The sequence below is a fragment of the Podarcis erhardii genome (assembly GCF_964252035.2).
Source record: "Podarcis erhardii genome assembly, chromosome: 3".
Taxonomy (NCBI): Eukaryota; Metazoa; Chordata; class Lepidosauria; order Squamata; family Lacertidae; genus Podarcis; species Podarcis erhardii.
The window spans coordinates 601,283-625,366 of NC_138507.1; the positions used below are offsets into that span (position 1 = coordinate 601,283).

General features: G+C 43.3%; 1 protein-coding gene across 5 annotated transcripts; it reads left to right on the forward strand.

The window, feature by feature from the left end:
* Positions 1–242: 242 nt before the first annotated feature.
* Positions 243–22,710, forward strand: SETDB2 (SET domain bifurcated histone lysine methyltransferase 2). 5 transcript variants are annotated; one of them, XM_081855547.1, is made up of 13 exons: positions 243–333; positions 2,897–3,019; positions 3,193–3,258; positions 5,778–5,880; positions 6,833–7,390; positions 8,718–8,837; positions 10,438–10,607; positions 14,128–14,338; positions 15,148–15,253; positions 16,030–16,126; positions 16,783–17,102; positions 18,157–18,245; positions 21,783–22,710. In XM_081855547.1, exons 1-13 carry the CDS (start codon positions 321–323, stop codon positions 21,898–21,900), a joined length of 2,094 nt encoding a protein of 697 aa, XP_081711673.1. In that variant the 5' UTR covers positions 243–320; the 3' UTR covers positions 21,901–22,710. The 5 variants fall into 5 exon arrangements, with proteins under 5 accessions (XP_081711673.1, XP_081711674.1, XP_081711677.1 ...); XM_081855548.1 differs by having other exon boundaries at positions 6,836–7,390; XM_081855551.1 differs by lacking the exon at positions 8,718–8,837.
* Positions 22,711–24,084: the final 1,374 nt, after the last annotated feature.

The window sequence follows — 24,084 nt, forward strand, 5'->3', positions numbered from 1 at the left end:
TTGTTCCTTCCTTAAGGTCTGGCTTTTCGGTTGCCCTGGGAAAAAGCGACCAGTCCCCGGGATTCCTGGCGCCCCCGAGGTCGGCGCTTGTTTGGCAGGCGAGTCTCGCGGCTCCTGGGTCTTTCTTGCCAAGCGCAGATTCCCCCCGTTTTTTCTGCCGGTGAGCTCACTTGCTTACTGCGCATGTCACAGAGCGCGGCGGGGGTGGGGCTTGGGCTCCGGTGCGCGTGCGCAGAAAGCGGCGAGAGGCGGGGCCCAGCGAGGGCGGAATCCCGCGAGGGCCGCCGGGAAGAGGGAGGCGGGCGGGCGGGAGGGCGGCCATGGCGCTGGCAGGTACCGTGCGGGGCGCGGAGAGGGAGGGGCGGGCGGGGAGGGGCGGGCGCGTCAATCCCGCTTGGCCACCTCCGTTTCCGCGCCCTTCGCTCTCGCCCCTTGGCAGCTGCCTGGGCCGGAGGAGGAAGACCCGCGAGGCCGCCTGCTAAGCCCCTTCCCAGGACGCGCGTCGGCCGCTGCTCGTGTGGACTTGCGCTCCCAGGCAGCGCTTTCCCACAACCCGCGGGACCGGCGCCAGCGTTAGGACCGGGCGCACAGCCACCCCGTCCCGCTTCTCCTCCCCGAACCCAGCCACGTTTGCGAACAGGAAAAAGGGGCCTTTTTAGTTGCAGCTGGGTTTTTAAAAAAAGGGTCTGTTCGGTTTTGTAGGGAATGCAAAACACAGGTGGCAGTCTAAAACAAAGAAAAATAAGAGTCTTGACAGCCAGAGCTGTTTGACAGTAGAAGAGACTCTCTGGGAAGGTGGTGGCCTCGCCTTTCTTGGAGGTTTCTGAGCAGAGGTTGGCTGATCTAGTCGCGATTCCTGCATTGCAGGGGGTTGGACTAGAGGACCCTCAGGGTCCCTTCCAACTCTACAATTAGTGAGAATAATAAAATCTTACCAAAACAGCATTGAAATGTCATGGCTCTTTCAGGCCTCAGTGCTTTTCCATTATGGAAACAGTTGTGTCCCTTGTTAAGCAACTGGGAGTGTCCGTTCACTGCACTAATATTATAACAATGTCAGAAGAGCCCTTTTGGCCCATCCAGTCCAGCATCCATTTCTCACACTGGCCAGCCAGATACCTATTGGAAGCCAGCAAGCACGGCTCATCCACTTATGAACCCCGATAACTGGCATTCAGAGGCCGGAGCATCGGACGAGGACCTGGGAGATCTGGGTTCAAATCCCCACTCAATCATGTAGCTCACTGGGTGACCTGGGGCCGGTCACAGCCTCTTAACCTGCCTCACAGGGTCATTAACTGCAGTGTGTGTGTGTGTGTGTGTGTGTGTGCCATGTCCTTGGAGAAAAAGGTGGGGTGTAATGCAAGAAAAAATCGCTCTTCTGCTTACCTGCTTAACTTTCTTAAAGCCAGCCGGATGGGGATGTTTGTCACCAGGCACCCAGAGATCTCCACATGCTCGCAATTGGACCTGTGCCAGTTGGAAAATGCGCATAACTAATTTCTAACACTGGAGGCAGAGATAACCTGGATACAGTGATTCATGCTCTGGTAACTCCAGATTAGATTAGTGTAACATGGACTGCAGCTAGTACAGTGGTGCCTCGCAAGAGGAAATTAATTCGTTCCGCAAGTTTTTTCTTCTTGCGAGTTTTTCGTCTTGCGAAGCACGGTTTCCCATAGGAATGCATTGAAAATCAATTAATGCGTTCCTATGGAGACCGCTTGCCAGGCTGGCGGTGCGGAGAAGGGCTTTTCTCCCCACCGCAAGCCTTCAGGACAGGTACGGGAACAGAGGGGAAGGCGCGCAGCGCTTCTCCTCTGTTCCTGGGGCTTGCGGTGGGAGGAGGGTTTTTCCTCCCCATGCCAACATTCAGAACAGCATTCTGAAAGTTGGCGGTGGGAAGGAAAACCCTCCTCCCACCGCAAGTCTTCAGGACAGCCATCTGAAGGCTGGCGGCCGGAGCAGGTCTCTCCGCCCCACCGCCAGCCTTCGGAGCAGCCTTCCGAAGGCTGGCGGTGGGAGGAGGTCTGCTTCCGAAGGCTGGCGGCGGGAGGAGGTCTCTCCGCCCCACCGCCAGCCTTCAGAGGAGGTCCGAGGACAGTGGGGAAGACGCGCTGCGCTTCCGCGCTGTCCCGGAGATTTCCCTATGGGCTTTCGTCTTGCGAAGGAAGCCCATAGGGAAATTCGTCTTGCGAAGCGCCTCCAAAACGGAAAACCCTTTCGTCTAGCGGGTTTTCCGTTTTGCGAGGCGTTCGTCTTGCGGGGCACCACTGTATAGAATGCAGCAGGCGTGTTGCCTGACTTGTCAAGCTGAGCACCAGTTCTGAAAAGGCTGCACTGTCTGCCTGTAAGCTACTGAATTCACCTCAGGGTTAGGACTAATTTAGAAGGACTCAAATGACTTAGGACGCAGTTACCTGAAGGAATGCCTTTCCTGCTGTTATTGTGCCCATGTTAAGATCTGCTGTGGATGGCTTTCTTGTCCATTGCTGAGTGAGGCATGTACCTTGAAACTCACAAAAGGACTTTGAAATTCCCTGTCTCTGGAAATCTACCTGGTGCCAACGCAGGCACTGTTGTATTTTTGTTGTTGGCATTCTCCTGTCTCAGGAGATAATGGAATAGTGTTCCTTGGGGAAAAGTCAAACTATTGGGGAGTTACAGAACCTGCTGTTAGTCCACTGACTTTAGTAGGAAAGAGAAGAACCTATAATTTATTTTTATGGTTTTTCCAGAATTGTTAATTTGAGTTTAGATGGGATGGGTACTGCGCTGGAATCACAGTTGATTGAAGGCGAGGTTTACAATGAAATAAAACTCTGGAGAGGTGGTATTTGGGTGTTTCTTCTAATGAAAAAACTGTTGAAACTTAGAACTCCCCCCTGCCCCACAGATGATGCAACAGAGTTTTGGAGGCAGATTGAAGATAGCCGAGTGGACTTGATATTTGAGCAAGTGCAGAAGGTGCTTTGGTCTCTGAAGCAGAAGATCAAGGACAGAACTGCAACAGATCAAGGTTTGGAATCCTTTGTTATGATAATCAAACCTTGAATGGCTTAATTAATATTGCGTACAGAATAAACGGTGCAAGCTAAGATTTACCATGCATTTATTTATATGGTTATCATTTTTAGAGACTGTATTTTTAATACAGATTTTTAAAAGTCGGTATTACTTTTATTTAAACAGAGTACTGCCAAGCTTTGGCATTTGTGAATCAAGTGGATATGACTAACCTCCTACCTCTGACAAATGGTATGAAAAAAGTTTCCATATTTTCTGTGTGTTGGTTTTTACTAAGCTAGAAAACATGAAATATTAGCTATCTCTTCAAAAACTATGGAAAACCCATTCTAATATGGCACTTCATGGGTTTGGGATTAGGATTATGTCCATGCCTATCTTTTGGCCTGCATGTTGGAGCTTCACATTGCTATGGGAGCCTAATTGTGTAGCCTGATTTGTTCAATTCTCTTTCAAGTATTAGGATTATGGATGTTTGGGCTCTGTTCCATTCAAGCGTAATGTCCAATGTGCAGAAGTCAGGCATGTGTATATGTTCCTGATCCCCCACTGAACACGGTTACAGACATCTTTTAATTTGTCTGCGGTATATAACTTGGAGAATAATTTTAGAGTTTCTCGTGAGAAGGTTAGGAATGCTGAGAGTTGTGACATCCATGTCGGCCAATCTACAGCTGCAAGGCATCGGTGGTGGCACTGCCTTTCCTCTGGGCTTTGCATCCCAAAGGTTTAAAGCAGGAATGGGGAACCTATCCAGTCTGAGGGCCATGTTCTCTTCTAGGTAGCCTTCCAAGGGCCACATGCTACTGGTGGGGGGGGGGTCAGGTGAAAAGGTGGCCAGAGCAACTACCATACTTTTCCGTGTATAAGACTAGGGTTTTTTTTACTAAAAAATAATGTTGAAGGGGGGTAGTCTTATACACGGGGGCAATCTGCCCCCCATTTCCTTAATTTTGAGTCCCCCCAAATAGGGGGTGTCATACACTGAAAAATATGATAATTTATATTTTACCTTTTTGCAGTAGACTAGTTTACACATCCAGACAGCAAGAGGCATTATCAGAGCTCAAGGACACATTCCAGTCAGGCCAAAGTGCAGCATGTGAAGCTGAGCCAGGGAGGGGGCTGCCTGGGGAGAGTTTTGAGGGCCGCATTTGGCCCCTGGGCCTGAGGTTTCCCACCCCTGCTTTGAAGGTCACATGAATTCTGTTTAGGTGGGACATAATTGTTCCCCTTTTACTGGGTCAGACTCAGACTCCATCCAACTGAAGGCAGTTTGTGGTTTTCCAGAGTTTCTGGTGAAGGAGTTTCCAAGCCATCCTGCTTAATCTCCTCGTGCAATAACTAAACACTGCATTTATTCATTGTTCCTCACTTGGGCATAGTGTACAACAGGGTGGATAAAAACCAATGATTATTTTCATTAAAAAAAGGATTTTTTTAAAATTTAAATCGGATTTTTAAAAATTTAAATCAGATTTTTAAAATAAAATGCTTTTGGAGGAAAAATATTTCTAAAGATAGTTTTCTATTTAAGTTACATTGTAGTCCAAAGGAAATAAGGATTTGTTTTAAGTTTTTAATGTGTGCTAAAACTCAGTCTAAGTTGTTTTTTTTAAAAAAAAAAATGTTTAACCACATCAGTTAACAAACATGGATACATATGCTATAATGTTACTGTTTTAGTTAAATAAATTGTTTAAATTGTTATTAAGGAAATGATTATTTTTCTCCTTCCAATAAAGTACAGCAGAAAAGTTGTTCAAATATAGTTAACTTATTAAAACTCACAATAATTTCATAATTAACTGTCTATGTATTTCTAATAGTATAACCAAATCAGTAATTTTTGATATAACTGTAAAAAATACTCTGAAAATTTATTATTCCAAAAATGAAACCTTCATCTGGTTGTAAATATTAAGATTATACCAGCAAGAATGAGTCTTTCTGTAAAAAAACGATTTAAATCAAGTCTTACTGACTAGTGATTTAAATCGTGATTTAAATGGATTTGATTTACCGGTAAATCAAATCCACCCTGGTGTAGAATCACCAACACATCAGTCACCAACCTTGCCTCTAGTTTGGCCTTAACCTTGAGCTCTTGAAGTGTTGGAAGAAATCTATAACATTTGGGTGGTATTCAACTAAGTTTTACTCAGAGCACAACCACTGAAATTAATTAACTTGGTCCTGTTCATTGATTTTAATGATTCTATTCTGAGCAAAATGTGGTTGAATGCCACTCACAGTGTTTGACATATTCTATCTTTCCAAAGGACAAAGCCACCACCCCCTATTCTGTGCAAATACGTTGCAGTCCTGGGAGTGGGAAATTAATCCATTATGTTGATTTCTGTTTTGATTTCTGTTTTGACAATAGTCACAGAGTTATTTTGCCTTAAAATCACCAGCTTTCTTGGGAGTCTGGGATGAGGTAGGATAAAATATACCCCATATGTCCTCAGATCCCCAAAGTTTCACAGTGATTTGAAGCATGAGGGTGGAATTGGCATAATACAACTGAAGACACTCAGGCTGATGACAGCAGAAGATTCTTGTCATGTGCGAAATAATTCAATGTTAAAACAATGCACTTAAAATGCTGTCTTAGGACCTTTGTTAATATATGCATAATTACAAATCATTATTGGTTTAAATAAAAGTCAGTACTGCATTTAATTGTGATTGTTCTTATTTGCAATCTAAAATATATATTGCTAGAGTTTATATTTTACTTTTCAAAGTAAATAATGCTGTTACTGAAGAAGATACGCAGAAATTTGAGCCTGGTTTACATCCTTCTGCCTCAAGTGAAATTATAGAGAATCCTGGAGATGATTTTTCTTTGTGAGTAAACCATATTTTTGTTACTTTTGATTCCTTAGGAGTTTGTACTGTTACTCTAAAAATTAGGAACAACAAAACCATCTAGAACCCTACAGATAGGGATGCTTGAGGATTTTGTTCATTCCACGTTTTGAGGTGGACAAAACCGTTGAAGCCACCTGAACCACTGTGCAGTCAGTAGGATAACAGCACTTCATAGAGTACAGACCAAAGTGCATGGAATATGGCCCAAAATTTCCATTTTAGGTCACATGCTTGTTTTTAAAATGCCCTTGATTGTGGTAACGGGGAGGAAGGAATGGATCACTGATAGGGAAATGTAGTGAAGTAGTGATTCACCCATCCCTAGTCCAAGAGTGACTAGTTATGTAAGACCTGCATATAGACTTACGTCGTCTCCACCGCAGTGCCTGTCCCTTTCTGCTCTGCCCATTCATTTCCCCAGGTGGCCTTCTCCTTCTGGGCTCCTTCCTCTGCTTTCTCCCTAATTCTGCCCCGTTTTCTAAACCAGTCTTCCTGTATAACCTCCCTTCAGGATCTGAGCAGCTCTGCTCAGGAGGAAAGGACCCAATCCTCATTCTGTAGGCCTCTAGGGATCCCTTTCTCCTCTCCTCTCCTCCCCACACCCCTGACCAGAAAGTGAATTTGGCGCAGGTGGACAAAGTCAGAATCCAGTGCTTGGGGCATGCCCTTCTTCCTCCACCCTTTAGACAGAGGTTTCTGGATACCAAATGAAAAACATTCATAACTGATGTCAGCAATTTGCCACACATGTTCTCCTCTGACCATTATTATTAAGATAGATGCAGAATGCAAAGGTGATCAAAATGCTCACTTTTGTGACTTGAAACGAGTGAATTCAATCAACAATTGTATCTGAACAAACCTTAACTAACTTACTGATTGCCTGACATATTTTTCTTCCAACACTTGCATGTGTGCTTGTAAACAGAAGAATGAAGATAAAGGAGGCAATACATTCAAGGAGTAAAGGCGAACCTGCAGAAGTGTCTTCAAAATTCCCCTATGAGGATCATGTCTGCTCTAAAGAATGTCTTGCCAAAAGGCCATGGAATTCATACAAGGATGAAAACCCTCTTCATCTGCCAATGCTGTGTCGCTTCCAAAGATGGCATGCCAAACCAGATTATGTGTCAAAGTCACACAATGTTATATACAAAGCTCCCTGTGGAAGGAGTCTGAGAAATTTTCAAGATGTTCAGAATTATTTGTTTCAGACAGAGTGCACTTACTTATATTTAGATCACTTTTCTTTCAATACCTATGTACAGGTGTTTAGAAACAATCCTAGTTGCCAGCCCTTTGTGTTTGATTTTGATATCAGCAACGGGGCAGAGACAATACCAGTTTCTTTCTGTAATGACATAGACCACGACCGACTACCTTACTTTAAATATCGGAAGGTCTCTTGGCCCCATGGATACTTCTTGAACAATTTCTCCAGCATGTTTATTGACTCATGCAGTTGCACAGATGGCTGCACAGACAGGTATGTATTCTAAACTTACTGTTCAGCACTGCAAATGCCCTTGGACATATTTACATGTATATTGAGGCAGAGTGGTGCGCAGCATTTAATCTACAGATTTGCAAAGAGTTAGCAGCTTTAAACTGCATTGCCAAAGGTGAGGACTTACCTGATTTCTACAAATAATCAGAGTTCAAGCATGGACACTGTATTCTATTCTTACGCTTTTCATAAAAAGGGCCTAGACCAGTGCAGTCCTGGGTTTAATTTAAAGAGTGGGTGTCGGGGGCTGGACTGAGGAGGAATGGTGGGAGCCCCCCCCTTCTCCTGAACCTTCCCAAGAACAGGAGGACAGTATAGATTTAGAACAGTGGTTTGCAGAAGGCTGCAGAGGAGAAAATCTGGGGAATATTGGGAGAGGAACAGCAGGAAGAAGCACTGGGGGAGAGACAGCTGACAGACTCAGTGTCCTTGGAAAGCATTCCTGATCCCCGCTCTCCCAGGACCAGGCGGGCATTGAGAGTAGTAGAACAGAAACCTCAGAGGCAGAAAGCTCAGATCAGCCGGTGCAGCGATGACATAGAATAGAAGAGACGGAGGGGATTGGACTTTACTTGGAGCGATGCCATTATTTAATAGAGACTGCATTCCTTCGTGTCTCTCTCTCTCTGAATACTGAATAAATTATGTGGTAAGAACTCTTCTTGTTTATCTGCTTTTTGGTTGCCACTGGGGGAGGAATTGGATACCTTGAAGCCTGACAGTGGGGTACATTAGTGGAAAGTACTAATGTACTTTTCAAAACTGTTTACTAATAAGTCTTTTTAAACATGCAGAGAACATAAAAAGCTTTAAATAAGCAGCTCTGTTAAATGGAAAGGATCGTAATACAGTGGTGCCTCGCAAGACGAAAAGAATCCGTTCCGCGATTCTCTTCGTCTAGCGGTTTTTTCGTCTTGCGAAGCAAGCCCATTGACGGCTTAGCGGCTTAGCGGATCAGCTGATAAGCGGCTTAGCGGCTTAGAAAAGGGGGGGGGGAGGAAAAAAACCCCACAGGTTTTCGTCTTGCGAAGCAAGCCCATAGGGAAATTCGTTTTGCGAAGCGCCTCCAAAACGGAAAACCCTTTCGTCTAGCGGGTTTTCCGTCTTGCAAGGCGTTCGTCTTGCGGGGCACCACTGTATTTAACTTGCTGGCTAAGCTGTCTTTCTTGAGACAGCTATTGGCTTGCTGTGCCACCTATCAGCTCCTTTGAAAATTAAATGATTAAACACATGTCCAGAGAGTAAATGGGCTATATTGCTTTATTTCATATCCTTATTTGCACTAGATCTACTGTGTGCTTTCTAGGAAAAAATGTGCATGTCTGCTTCTAACTGAAAGAAACTGCCATGAAGCTTCTGTGTCTTCAGGAAAAGAAGCATCTAATGGATATAATTATAAAAGACTCGATGGACCTGTGCCCAGCGGGTATGCAACCCCAACTTTATTTTTACCTGATGGCCAGACATGGTGGTTCCATTGTGTCCTTAATTCAAGCTGTCTTGTTTTGGTCATGTAGAGAATGGGAACCCCATTGCTTTGCTGTTCTATTTTAAGTGGCAGCTTTCAGCTTAACAGAAGAAAAGTGTAGCATTGAACTTGCCCCAGAAAAAAAAAACTAAAAAAAAGGTATCCTGGATCCTAGTAGACAAGATTGGGCAACAAATATGATGGAAATTGTGGTTCTCATGTACTAGCAGTTCCTTTATTTATATTATAAATTTATCGCAAGATACATTGGCCTGGCACCATCAGTATCAACATTTAGATGCCAAGCAAGTACTTTACTGCATTTGACTCTTAATTGGGGTCAGATAGTATGATACTCTAACCTACATTGATGTTCAGTTTTTAGTAAGCTGAGATAAAAGTTTTTATGCTATTGCAAGATGATTACTTTAAGTTAATAATATTGCTTATCTTTTTGAAGTACTTGAAATGTGTTATGTATGCTTTAATAATAACTAGTGTATACATATAATAATGATGATGATGATGATGGAGTGATAGCACAGTCAGTGGAGCATGAGAATCTTAATCTCATCTCCACATTGGGTGAAAGATTCTACTTTGCAGGGGTTTGGACTGGATGACCCTTGTAGTCCCTTCTAACTCTACAATTCAGAGAATGTTAAGTGGCCGAGGTTTTGAGATCTCCAGAGGAGTCCCTATTAGCACATTTGCTTACCTGTAAGGTTCATAAGACAGTGTTGCATGAGATGGCCTTTTCTTTAATGGCCCTCAGGTTGTGGAGTGCTCTCCTGTCTAAGGTGTGTCTGGCCACATGATTATGGACATTTTGACATCTGGTCAACACAAGCTTTTCTGCACAAGCCTTTTTATGAAGTTTACAGTTTGTTTGTGTTGAGCTGTATGGGATGACATGCTAAAAGGTGAGCTAAATAAATAGAAACATACTCTAACAACCAAAAATATGGGCGTTATGCCCTGATAAAAATGGTTCCTCCCACCTGACCCAACACTCTGGAGCAGATTTCGAGGGTGCCCAGCAGGCTGCAGGGTTAAGGAGGGAAAAATTCCTTCGTGCAGGTGGACATTTGCTGTGCAAGTTGGAACTGCAGTGTTTGATACAAGCCCCTAACTATAAATACTGAATGTGTGGGCTATACATTTTCAGAATGCATCATCACACTGTACTGTTGGTACTTCCATGTTAGGATCCTTTTATTGTATATTGCTACTCCTCTTGCTTTCTCATTTCCTTGTGCTAATTAAGTCTAATTCAGCCTCATAGTATTCATACATTTGCTGTTTCCTATAGCAATGTGGATCTCTTGCAGTGAGGCTTGCATTTTCTTCTGTAGGTATTCCAAATATTGTAGGTGCTAGCAGTTATGCTAGCGGTGCATATTGCTGCTTCAGTTTCCTCATCCAAACATGCAGCAGCTCCTGAGAAAGTGCTGGAGCTCCAAGAGGATCCTCTTGTCCTGAACGTTGTTCACTCAGCTGCTCTCCCCACCCTCTGAAATATTGAACCTGTAATGCTGCTGTTTTCTTTTTGTGGCAGAATTTATGAATGCAGTGTGTTATGCAGCTGTGACAAGATTATGTGCCAGAACAGATTAGTGCAGCATGGTCTTCAGGTTCGGCTGCAGGTCTTCAAAACTGAAAAGAAGGGCTGGGGAGTCCGTTGCCTTGATGACATTGACAAAGGAACTTTCGTTTGTACATACTCAGGTAATTTAATGTAGTCCAGGAAGGGATGGAAATTCATTTATTATTATTTTTTTATTGCTTTTTCACAAATAGATCATAGAATCATAGAGTTGGAAGAGACCACAAGGGCCATCGAGTCCAACCCGCTGCCAAGCAGGAAACACCTGACATATGGTTGTCAAGCCTCTGCTTAAAGACCTCCAAAGAAGGAGACTCCACCACACTCCTTGGCATATACATATACATATGCAAATATCTTCTTCCATTTCCTTTAGTTATATAAAATATATTCTTACTTACATTAATTGCATTTTCCTTTTCAACATACTAAAACAGTCACCAAAATACAAATCCCACCCAAAAGTCAACTTGGGGGGGGGGGAACCATCCTTCAAATAGTTCCAAAGTAAAACCTGAATATTTTGGTAGAAAATTCACGGTTAACATTAGACACTTGTGAGGCAGTAACTGGAATATTGAGTGTTCAAACAGGAAATGGATGGTAAAAATAGGTTCCAAGTGTTATGAGCTTATACATATGTACAGTAAACATGGCAGAACCCATCCCTCTCTCATCTTGGGGGAGCCATCCAAACTGGTGGGCATCCCTACCTCTTGTGGGAACTAACTCTATAGTTTTAACTATGTGCTGGCCGTCTTCCAAATACCAGGTCCAAAGAGAGGACTGGAGATGCACAAAGTCTTCTCAGTCTGCATAATGGCCCAGCACCCCTGGCATTCACAGGAAGAGAGAAGACAGATGGGTGTCTTGCCCACACTTGAATAGATCATGCCCCAACTCCTGCTTAGTTTTTTTAAAAAAAGAAGTCCAAATCCAAAATACCCATTGTAAGAAGCATGTAAGCCTGGTGTTGCCTGCAGCCAGCATGGATCCCTCCATATATGGAGAAATCAATTTGATTCATTTAAATAACCCCAATCATCCTTACCATAGAATGTAAACCACACTGAAATTATTTATTTATTTATTTATTTAAATGATATTTATTAAGTTTTTACAAAAAGAAGTTTACAAAACAAAGCACATACAAACAGATAAAGAGAAAAAACAAAAACATTTTTTTTAAAAAAAGTTTAAAAATCACTCTTTCAAATGTCATACCTTTCATTAACTTATTTTCGTGACTTCCTCACATCTCCCTTTTTTGTATTCCATTTACAAATTTGTTCAGCAAATTCATACCCTCTTATTTTGCCCTTAATTATTTATCCTCACATATTATAATTTAATCATATTGCTAGAACCACTTCGTTTCATTCCAACATCATTCACATTCAAAGATTTTGCAGTATTTATGTAAATAAATTTTAAATTTCTTCCAATCTTCTTCCACCAACTCTTCTCCCAGGTCTCGGATTCTGCCAGTCATTTCTGCCATCTCCATGTACTCCATTAGTTGCATCTGCCAGTCTTCCAGGGTGGGTACATCCTGTGTCTTCCAATGCTTTGCAATGAGAATTCTTGCTGCTGCTGTTGCGTACATAAAGAAAGTTCTATCCTTCTTTGGCACCAATTGGCCGACTATGCCCAGGAGGAAAGCCTCTGGTTTCTTAGGGAAAGTGTACTTAAGTACCTTTTTTAGTTCATTATATATCATCTCCCAGAAAGCCTTAATCCTTGGGCACGTCCACCAGAGGTGAAAGAATGTACCTTCAGTTTCTTTACATTTCCAACATTTATTGTCGGGCAAATGATAGATTTTTGCAAGCTTGACTGGGGTCATGTACCACCTATACATCATTTTCATAATATTCTCTCTTAAGGCATTACATGCCGTAAATTTAATCCCGGTGGTCCACAACTTCTCCCAGTCAGCAAACATAATGTTATATCCTATATCTTAGGCCCATTTTATCATTGCGGATTTTACCGTTTCTTCCTCAGTATTCCATTTCAACAGCAAATTATACATTCTTGACAATATCTTAGCATTGGGTTCTAACAATTCTGTCTCTAACTTTGATTTTTCCACCTGGAAACCCACTTTTTTATCTTGGTTATAAGCCTCTCTTATTTGAAAATAATGTAGCCAGTCTCTCACCTTATCTTTAAGCTTCTCATAACTCTGCAGTTTCAATTTATCACCTTCCTCTTCCAAAATTTCCCAATACTTTGGCCATTTAGTCTCCATGTTAAGTTTTTTCAAAGCTTTCGCTTCCATAGGTGAGAGCCACCTTGGGGTTTTACTTTCCAAAAGATCTTTATATCTCGACCATACATTGAACAATGCTTTCCTGACAATATGGTTTTTAAAAGCCTTATGTACTTTGACCTTGCCATACCACAAATATGCATGCCATCCAAATGCATTATCATAACCTTCAAGATCTAAGATGTCTGTGTTTTCAAGAAGTAGCCATTCTTTCAACCAGCAAAAGGCTGCTGATTCATAATAAAGTTTCAAGTCTGGCAGGGCGAATCCCCCTCTATCTTTCGTATCCGTAAGTATCTTAAATTTTATTCTGGGCTTTTTGCCCTGCCAGACAAATCTGGAGATATCTCTTTGCCACCTCTTAAAACAATCCATCTTATCAATTTGCAACGATTGAAACAAAAACAGCATTCTCGGCAGTACATTCATCTTAATAACAGCAATTCGGCCTAGCAAGGAGAGCTTCAAGTTTGTCCAAATTTCCAAATCTTTTTTCACTTCTGACCAACATTTTTCATAATTGTCTTTAAATAAATTAACATTCTTAGAAGTCATATTCACCCCCCACACTGAAATTATTTAAAGCTGCTTTTAGAGAGCTTGTTTGGGGCTTATTGCTATTCTGGAACCTGAGCATTTTATACTTACATAACAGGAATGGGATTAGAATTATGGAGAGAAAGGGGAGAAGTGTTTTTCTTTCCTTCTTCCTGAAGCATTGCTAGATAACGCAGGGAGGGATGTCTTGGCCCCTCCAGCCCTAATTTTCCCCCAGGGTGCTTAGGATAAGCTGTTAGGGACTTTGGCAGGCCACTCCCTCCCCACCCCCATTTCCTCTCCATTCCCCCCACCCTCACTTATCAACTGACACTAGTGTTTTGTACATTGTGGAAGCTTATGATTCAAAGTTCAATGTGCCTAACAAGTTCCCAGGCTATGCAGAAAACACCGTATTGTTTTTGGATGGCCCAGTTTCACTTCCAAACCCATGAGAACTCAAGTACTCAAGGGCAGCCATGCTGACCTCTAGAATACTCTACTCCACCGGCAGCCTGGTTTCCTCCGCCCATTTTTCACATTCTGTGACTGCTGAGCATCCTCAGTCTTCATTGGAGTTTCGCCTTAAACACTGTGTTGTGCTGACCTTGAGGTTCCCCTGAACATACTGATACTTTTCTCTTGTTTCTCAGTGGCCCCATTTGGACTCAGTTATGTTGGAACTAATTGCCTGAGTTCACTTTTAGAGTCAGTAATGTTAGGATTAAAACTTACATTTGGATAATTTTGAATGCATTCATTGCTTCTGCAAACACCCATCTGTTTCACTGCAAATACTAGAATATAGAATATATCCTTTTTTTCTTTAGGCAAACTGATGAGCAAAGATGAATCCAGGCAACCTAAAGATAAAGGTCGTGAGGTTAAAGAGGAAGATACAGAGAATGGTGACAGAAGCGACACTTTATTTAAAAAAAGGATAAAACTGGATATGTTCTGTTCTGATTCAGAGACTGAAGTTACCCAAACCACTAGGAAGCAAAAATCTTTGCCCGTAAAAGGTGAAGATCAGCTAAGTGTGTAAGTTCAAGTAACAGTTTTGGGAGTCACTGTGAGTGCTATCCAAGATGTCCATGGCCAGTAAACTCCATCAAAGAAAAGCAGCACAGGCTATTCTTTATGTTTGGAGCAAGTGAATATCTCAGGCATTCTTTCCCCCAGGCTTCCCTCCCTTTTTTCTGATCATCCTTCTCCCTCACTTGGGAAAGAAGGACTGGCCTTATCAGTTGCTGACATTGACCCTGGCCTTGTCCAGCTAGTGCAGTGGTCAGCCATTTATATTTTGTGTTGTTCCTTCCCAATACCACTGGCACAAAAAATGTTAATAACAATCGTAGTGGCAGAATGGTAATGTCTTTTGTTGGACCAGTTCTGGAAACCTTTCAAGCTAGAAATAACATTTCACATATCTAATGAAATAGTAGAGAACAGCTTGTCAACTTTAGTTCAGCATTTCTTCCAGTATGATTGCATCTTCAGAACTAAAAGCCACGAAGGATTTTGAACACTTGGTCCTAATTCCCTGACTCCCTCATTTATCTGAGGTTCAAGAAGTTAAATTTATGTACACTTAAAAAAAACAAAAAACCATTAATATTGACAAGTGGGTTAACCTTTAGCCTGCTTTAAAACTCTGTGATAGGAAATTGTCTTCAGAGTATAAATATTCTAATATGCTACTAAATGCTAATGTTTCTGCCTTGCAAAACTTCCATATAATGTTTGGTAAGAAATTTGCTTTGTCCTTTTGAAATTGTAAAATTTATAGGAAGAATATTTTATAATTCATTGTGCAAGTTGCATAAAGTCCTTTATCTATTTCTCTTTAGAATTCAGAGTTGTCAAAGCTACAGCTGTAACAGTACTCAGACTTACGAAGCTGTCACAAGACCGAAAACTCGAACATCTGTTCTTCAGAAACATCAGCGGCAACTAGTAAAAATTCTACCTTTTTTTTGTCTTCAAGGAGTTCCACCTGCTTTCTCTGTCTATTCTTTTTTCAGCTATCAAAATGATTTGTGGTACAACAAAATCTGTTACTAGCTTGCTACTTCCTTCTCTTTTCCACCATGTAAAATGTGTATTTCTACACCTCAGTGAGATTGTACCCTTGTTTTGTGAGAAGTGAGGGGATGACCTGTCCACTCTTATTATAGGGTGTAGGTAGCCAAGTCTGTGTCGTCCTACAGCTGCTGCTTCTACTCCTCAAGTCACCATAGGCGAAGTGATAAAGAGTGTGGATAAAAGCTTTCTTGTTCAGTCTGCCCATTGAAAAGGGGAGTGCAGTAGGCAGAAAATACTATTCTAAAATTTCTATGGACCATGGGAAAGTTGCTACAGTAGACAGTGAATTGTATCCAGCTATGTCAAAGAGCAGACCCTTTGAAATTTACAGTCTACTCTGAGGATGTCTTAGCAAATCTTAGTTGATTACATCACGGTGGGAAAAGAATATTCACAGAATGTTTACGTCTTGCAAGGGGGAGTGGGGAAAGTGATTTCTGTCACATACTTTCCGCACATTGGAGCGTAAATAAAATACCTTTTATTTCCAGACCCTATTTTCAGGTAATCCTGCACTACAATGTGCAAGGCGTTGGGCTCTGGAAAGTGGCCATTTTATTCCTCACCATGTCAAGGTAACCTGTTAAAAAAAGAAGTGTAGGCTTTGAGCAAAGAGCAAACGATTGATTATGAACTTTTCTTCTGAGGGAATTGCTGATGCCAGTTCAGATGATGATGGAAGTTCTGTGTGCCAGAAATCATCAAGAAGTAAACTAACTGCTGCAGCCAAGAAAGGAGATGAAAGTAAGTTACTCTAGGTGGGGTCTGACCAAGGCAGAATGCAGTGGCACTTTGACTTCCCTTGAACTGGACCCTGTACTTCTGTTGATGCAGCCTGGAATAACACTAGCTTTTATTGCTACTGCATCATACTGTTGACTCATGTTAAGCATGTGGTCTACTAAAACCTCTAGATTTTTTCGCATATTTCCTATATTTGTGCAGCTGGTTATTCCTGCGTAAGTGTAGAACTTTATATTTGTCCCTATGCCTTCTACATTTGTCCCTATTGAAATTCATTTTGTTCATTTTGGCCTAGTTCTCTAATCTGTTGAGGTAATTTTGAATCCTAATTCTATCTTCTGAGGTATTTGCTACCTCTCCTAATTTTGTGTCATCTGCAAATTTGATGAGTATCCCCTCAATTCTTTCATAAAAGTTATTTAAAAAGATGTTGAACACCACCAGGCCTAGGACAGAACCCTGAGGTACCCTAATTGTCAGGTTTTCCCCAGGATGGTGAGGAATCATTGGGTTAGGCCAGTCAACATCCAAACAGCAACTTGTCATTGTACACTGGAGACTCTTAATAACAGCATGAATGTTTGACATTGAAACTGTTGGACAAGTTTAACTTGATGTTCGCTAATTATACGCTATCCTGAAATGTGTGTTGACAGAATCAAGTCTACAAGAAGAGCTTGGTGAAATGGTGAGCATCGTACAGTCCGAAGGTAGTGTAGACTGCGTTAAAGAGAATCCTCTTTTCAACACCACTTTGAACAGTAAGCCAGCTGTGCAAGATGACAGAGAGATTAAAAAAAAAAACAAGGACCTATTCTGGACTCAAGATATACACAAGAAAAGTTTCAAGAGAGGGAGAAGAGAATCTGCTCATAAAAAGCAAGCAACGGAAGATAGCAAAGCATTCCTAAAGAATAAGGAGAGCCCATGTTTGCTGGATGCAACCAAGGAAGGCAATGTGGGCAGATTTCTTAATGTAAGTAACAGTGGTATGTGTGTCTGGTTTCAAAGCCGGCTATTGTGTTGCAGAAATCTATTCTGAATATGAACCACCTCCCTCCCTTGTAAACAGTGCACATCTGGTCCCCAGGCCCCATTTTTGCTTTTGGCATTACTGGCTGCACCATGCCAGTATCTTTTATGGCCTTGGCTTACTGTTTCCCTACAAGGGAGGGAAATTTGTGGCCCTCCAGATGTTGTTGGACTGCAGCTCTCATCAGCCCCCGCCAGCAAGACCAGTGGTCAGTGATGATGGGAACTGTAGTCCAGCAAAATGTGGAAGGACAAAAGTTCCCCACCCTTCCCTACATTAACAGCTGAGATCCTCGGTCAGCACCATTGTCAGCTTTCCAGTTTGCCTGTGCATCAACAGGCACATGTCCAATCTCATGCCTGGCATTCTGCCTGCAGTTCACGGAGGTCCTCCTTCATACTGTGTGTGGCTGGGTGTTTCACCCTCAAGGCTTAGCTTGCAAGATAGTATGAAATGCTTGTTTCACTCAGACATAGGAGGCTTGCTGCATTCAAGTCAACTGGGATTCTTTGCTGTGCATGTCTGCAGCTGCTATTCCAACCCTGTCCTGTGCTGGCAGCCCCCTCCATGGAGGCAGAGGTTTGGTCCCTGAGCAATGTTCTTCCCTTTTACTGCCTAGCATCCCAGAGAGAGTGATCCTTTTGCTTTAGCAGTTTGGCATTGAGAAGGGTGCCAGTGTGTCTCCCCTATTTTCAAGCACACACACTGCTGGATTGCCCTTGGCTATCAGATCAAGATTCTTCAGGAACACGGGCAATAAAGCAATGCATAGTCATCTCAACATTATTGTCACAAAATCTTACTCGTTTAAAAGTAGATCCCTGCTCTGCCTCCTGTACTGTTGATGTTAAGTATCTGTTTTGGGATCAAAGGGAAGATCTTGCTGTAAAACAAGAGCACTTTAGAGATTTTTTTTTCTAAACTAACATTTGCACAAGAAAGTATATTAATAGCAGAACCTGTCATTTTAATTTTCATTGGTTTGTTCCGTTTACAGCACAGCTGCTCCCCTAATCTCTTTGTACAGAGTGTATTTGTAGAGACCCACAACAGAAATTTCCAGTGGGTGGCATTCTTCACAAACAGGTTTGATGTATTTTATTGCTTTCATCTTCATCCCGCTGAAAGAGCAAAAAAATGTTTCCAACTGGGGGGGGGGGGGGAGAGTACAAAACCTAGAACCTGTGCTTTGACGTTGATCTTTACAGCCTAGGTTTCAGCACAAACTTTGCTGCCATCCAACCAATACTTTATTTTGCTAGAAAAATACTGTGGCAGGAGTTCTTTTTATAAAGACAAAATGTGTGTCTGTGTGAGATTGTCAGTTGCTGCTTAAGCTATAATGGCACATCTCTGCATGCAGCACTATGACAGAAGTGGGTGCTTAACTTACATGACTTCAAGGGGCAAGGAACAGCTCAGTACACTAAACTGATTAATGATTTGTTTCCTTTATCCTGGTTAAGGAAACAAGCCATAATTACCGTATTTTTCGCTCTATAACACGCACCTGACCATAACACGCACATCGTTTTTAGAGGAGGAAAACAAGGGAAAAAACATTCTGAATGAAACAGTGGATGTATCATTTTTGGGCCTCATGCTGTGGCCACAGGCATGTGATCTGATGGTGAATTTGGGGTGACCCAATGCAAAAATCCTGAGAATTCCTGTGGATCCATGCTTTGTAACCACGTTTTTGCACCATTGCAGTCCCAGGCAACAGTGGGTGCGTGATTTTTTTGGTGCAGGCTGTAGCCATGGACATGCTATGTGATTTGATGGTGAATTTGGGGTGACCCAATGCAAAGATCCTGAGAATCCCTGTGGATCCATGCTTTGTAACCACGTTTTTGCACCATTGCAGTCCCAGGCAACAGTGGGTGCGTGATTTTTTTGGTGCAGGCTGTAGCCATGGACATGCTATGTGATCTGATGGTGAATTTGGGGTGACCCAATGCAAAGATCCTGAGAATCCCTGTGGATCCATGCTTTGTAACCACATTTTTGCACCATTGCAGCCCCAGGCAACAGTGGGTGCGTGATTTTTTTGGTGCAGGCTGTAGCCATGGACATGCTATGTGATCTGATGGTGAATTTGGGGTGACCCAATGCAAAAATCCTGAGAATCCCTGTGGATCCATGCTTTGTAACCACATTTTTGCACCATTGCAGTCCCAGGCAACAGTGGGTGCGTGATTTTTTTGGTGCAGGCTGTAGCCATGGACATGCTATGTGATCTGATGGTGAATTTGGGGTGACCCAATGCAAAGATCCTGAGAATCCCTGTGGATCCATGCTTTGTAACCACATTTTTGCACCATTGCAGTCCCAGGCAACAGTGGGTGCGTGATTTTTTTGGTGCAGGCTGTAGCCATGGACATGCTATGTGATCTGATGGTGAATTTGGGGTGACCCAATGCAAAGATCCTGAGAATCCCTGTGGATCCATGCTTTGTAACCACATTTTTGCACCATTGCAGCCCCAGGCAACAGTGGGTGCGTGATTTTTTTGGTGCAGGCTGTAGCCATGGACATGCTATGTGATCTGATGGTGAATTTGGGGTGACCCAATGCAAAGATCCTGAGGATCCATGTTGATCCATGCTTTTTAACCACGTTTTGGCACCATTGCAGCCCCAGGCAACAGTGGGTGCGTGATTTTGGGGGGGCAGGCTGTAGCCATGGACATGCTATGTGATCTGATGGTGAATTTGGGGTGACCCAATGCAAAGATCCTGAGGATCCATGTGGATCTATGCTTTGTAACCACATTTTAAGTGGGGAGCGAAGGAAAAACAAATAAGGGACATGAGAAGGGTGTGCAGAGAAGCAGCTGGCTAAGAATGCAGGAGAGGGATTTAATGGGAGGGAGGAAAGAAAGGCAAAAGTTTCCCCCCACCCAAGCCAGCGCGCGCTCGCTCTCCCTCCCTCCCTCCCTCCCTCCCCTCTCTCTCCCCCCTCCCACCCCTCTCTCCCTACCCCCCTCTCTCTCCCCTCTGTTTGCCTGGAGGAATTCCCCTCTGCTTGCCTGGAGGGGAGGGGCTTTCCCTGCTCTTTGTTCCGTTTCAGCAAACACAGCAACGAAACAGAGGAGGGTGGGCAGTAAGACCCTGAGGCAGAATGCAGGAAAGCAGCCGCTTCCTCTTTTCAGTTTTCCCTTCTCTGTGAAGCGCCGCGATTTGATTTTTGCTTGATTTTTCGGCTCCAGGGACCACACATTCGCTCTATAACACGCACAGACATTTCCCCTTCCTTTTTAGGAGAAAAAATCTGCGTGTTATAGAGGGAAAAATACGGTAAGCCGTAATTGGATTTGCACAAGCCTTGTGTACCTGTAGAAATGGAAAAAGAAACCAAGAAACTGCAATTAATTATAGTTTTCCACTGCATGCAAATCAGGAACTATGGTTTAGCTCACAAAGAAGCCAGAATTCAGATATGAACAAACGATCGTAATGGGAAGCTATGGTTAATTGCAGCTTCTTGGTTTGTTTCCCTGCTTAAAGGGGCTGCAAGTACATAACTAAAAAAAATTCCCTCCTCAATTACCTGCTGTCTCTTCAGTTGCATGTTGGGAATGTTGGCTTGCTGATAACTATAATTGTTTTGCGTAGCTAGTGTTGAAATTATAATCTCCATTTGCCCAACCCTGCAAAATGAATTGAGGCTTGACAACCATATGTCAGGAGTGCTCTGATAGTGTTTCCTGCTTGGCAGGGGGTTGGACTCGATGGCCCTTGTGGTCTCTTCCAACTCTATGATTCTATGATTCTAGTTTTCACTTGACAGATCTGCAAACTGAGGCTAAAAGATAATGTCCGTACAATTCATGATTTGGCTTTCAGCTCAGGACACAAGAATTTACTGACTTTGTTTTTTAGTTGAAAGACACTTCACTAGACAGTTTCGTGACCATCTTCTTTAGTTTATTATTCACTGTCTTCTGTTTCGTGTTGCTGAAAGTTCCCAATTTGAAATTTGGTAGGGTTTGCTCAGCCCCCAAATCTGGAAGATCCCACATGATAAGTTTGCCATCTCTTGGTCATGCTGAGCCAAGACTCAGTTGGAAGGTACTTCAAAAGAAAAGGCCCCAATTCCTTTAGGTGTCACTATTCCCCGTTTGGTAATCCAGACCTTTCTTTCCCCCTGCTGTTGCTGTGAGGAGAGCGGGGGGGGGGGGGGGAAAGAACTCGTCTCCATCACCTCACTCGACTTACGGCAGGCTCACAGCAACAGAGAAAGAGGGCACATAGATTTAATCGTCTCCCATTTTGGTCAGGCTGTTTTATGCATAGAAAAGGTTGTCACAGTGGGCTGGTTTTAGGAAAGGAGAGGAGGCATCATGCCACCAGGTCCCCATTTGTATGGGACTCTCATGGCAAAAGACCTCTGTATGATATCAGCTTACCTCCCCAAATGGCATGCATTTTGCTCACGAGGTAAAAGTGACTGATCTTATGTAGAGTGCCTTTCCCTCGTCACAAAATAATCCCATTGCAATAGGTGAGTGTGAAGTTGTGCTTGTGGGTAGTTTTACACCCTGTTTTAGCTGTTGAGCATAAAAAATCCAGCTGCCTTTGGTTGCTGTTCTATTCACTGTGTGATATGTTTTCATCCTAGGCATGTAAAGGCTGGAACAGAACTCACATGGGATTATGGCTATGAAGCTGGAAGCATGCCTGAAACAGAGACTACTTGTCAGTGTGGTGCTCATAAGTGCAGGAAAAAAATATTATAGAGTTTTTTAGTCTTGTTAGTTGAGGTATTTTCAACGTTTTCCAGACCCAATACCCACTTTGAACCCAAACATATTTTGGGACATACAGTGGTACCTCGGGTTACATACGCTTCAGGTTACAGACTCTGCTAACCCAGAAATATTACCTCGGGTTAAGAACTTTGCTTCAGGATGAGAACAGAAATCATGCTCTGGCGGCGCGGTGGCAGCGGGAGGCCCCATTAGCTATAGTGGTGCTTCAGGTTAAAAACAGTTTCAGGTTAAGAACGGACCTCCAGAACGAATTAAGTACTTAACCCGAGGTACCACTGTAATTTCTTTTACCATATATTTGCACAGTGGTAGTGCTTCTGTTGCAATCCACCTTGGATCAGGCTGTGACTCACTAGAGGGTCCCGACCCACTAGTTGAAGACTAATGCATTAGCATAACAATTAGCATTTAAGGTACAGAAGGTATTGTGTTACTGTAGGCCAGTTCACATGAACATGTTTATCAGGTGATAATTGCAGTTGTCTCTTGATAGCTGTTTGACAGTTGAACAAGCTCTTGGACGGTGGACTCCCCCTTCACTTTTTAAGCAGAGGTTGGGTGGCTGTCATGGATGCTTTAGTTGAGATTCCTCCATTGCACGGGGTTGGGCCCTTCCAACTGCACTTGTATGATTCTATGGAGCTTTAGCATGCTAGCACAAATAGAGGCATAATAAGCATGCTGCTTGACAACCACTGACACAACGGTTCATGGGAACTGGCCCGAAACCTCTCTCAGAAAAGGAAATCTGCCTTAATAAAAACAGATTTTGAAGGAGTTGGTCTAATGGGACTTTCATAGAATGAGATAGTTGTATATAAATAGCTTTCTCTTCACTATCAAATTTAGCTTCAAGTACCTGGTTATTTGTGAGATATTTCATAACAAGGTTGGGACTCTTTTCGGCTCAATGGATCAGATCAGCTTTGGCCTCACAGGTGGGCAGGATCAACCGTATTTTTCGCACCATAGGGCGCACCCAGTTTTTAGGGGGGGAAATCAAGAAAAAAAATATTCCCCCCCCCCAGCCCCAAAGAGCAGCGTACAGGCTGCACACAACCTCTCCCTGCCAGAGGGGTTGCGCACAGCTATGGAAGAAGGCAAGACAGCGAGCGGGATGGATCCTGCTCGCTGTTCTGGTTTCCCCTTTAGCCCCGTGCAGCCTCTCCTTGCCGGGAGATGCTGCACAGGGCTAAAGAAGCCATAGCGCCATAGCGCGCAGCTATAGACGAAGGCAAGGCAGCGAGCAGGATGGATCCTGCTCGCTGCTTTGCCTTCCCCTTTAGCCCCGTGCAGCCTCTCCTTGCCGGAGGGGTTGCGCGCAGCTATGGAAGAAGGCAAGGCAGCGAGCGGGATGGATCCCGCTCGCTGCTTTGCCTTCCCCTTTAGCCCCGTGCAGCCTCTCCTTGCTGGGAGACGCTGCGCAGGGCTAAAGAAGCCATAGCCCCATGCAGCCTCTCCCTGCCGGAGGGGTTGCGCGCGGCTATGGCAGAAGCCTGCATTCGCTCCATAGGACGCACACACATTTCCCCTCAATTTTTGGAGGGGAAAAACTGCGTCCAATAGAGCGAAAAATACGGTAGATACCTATGCACTGTACCTGCTTCTATGATCAAGCCACTATTCTGTTAAAAACTCATTTTTGCTATTTGCTCTCTGGAGGTATCATTTGAATCAGATTTTACTACCACACTTAAGACTTCTAAGGATGTATCTGTTTTGTTTTCATCTAAAGACAACAACATACATACATACATACATACATACATACATACATACATACAGGTGAACACCAGGTCTAAGGCATGTCTGCAACTGAGTTGGGCCAGGCTTATTCAAGGACAGCCCCATGGAGGATATGCTTTCCATGAAGTCCTGAGCAGCCCCTTGTAAGATTGTGTCAGCATGGATGTTGAAATCCCCTAGGACAACCAAACTAGGTGTCTCCAGGAGAACATCCGCCACGACCTGAAGCAGCTCAGGCAGGGAATCCTTGGTGCAGTGGGGAGGAATCATGTACTACCCCTATTGTCCAACTTCCAGAACACGCACTCAGAAAACTAATGACTTCCTAAAAACCACTGCAACACTTCCCTCCCCACCCATAAGACCTAGGTTGCTGTGCGTAAGAGAAACCTGGTGGACAAGCAG

Excerpts from the sequence above, each read along its gene's own strand:
- SETDB2 (XM_081855547.1), top strand. Across the intron at positions 14,339-15,147 it reads GGTGAAGATCAGCTAAGTGT|AATTCAGAGTTGTCAAAGCT; the intron begins GTAAGTTCAAGT and ends ATTTCTCTTTAG. Across the intron at positions 16,127-16,782 it reads AGCCAAGAAAGGAGATGAAA|AATCAAGTCTACAAGAAGAG; the intron begins GTAAGTTACTCT and ends GTGTGTTGACAG.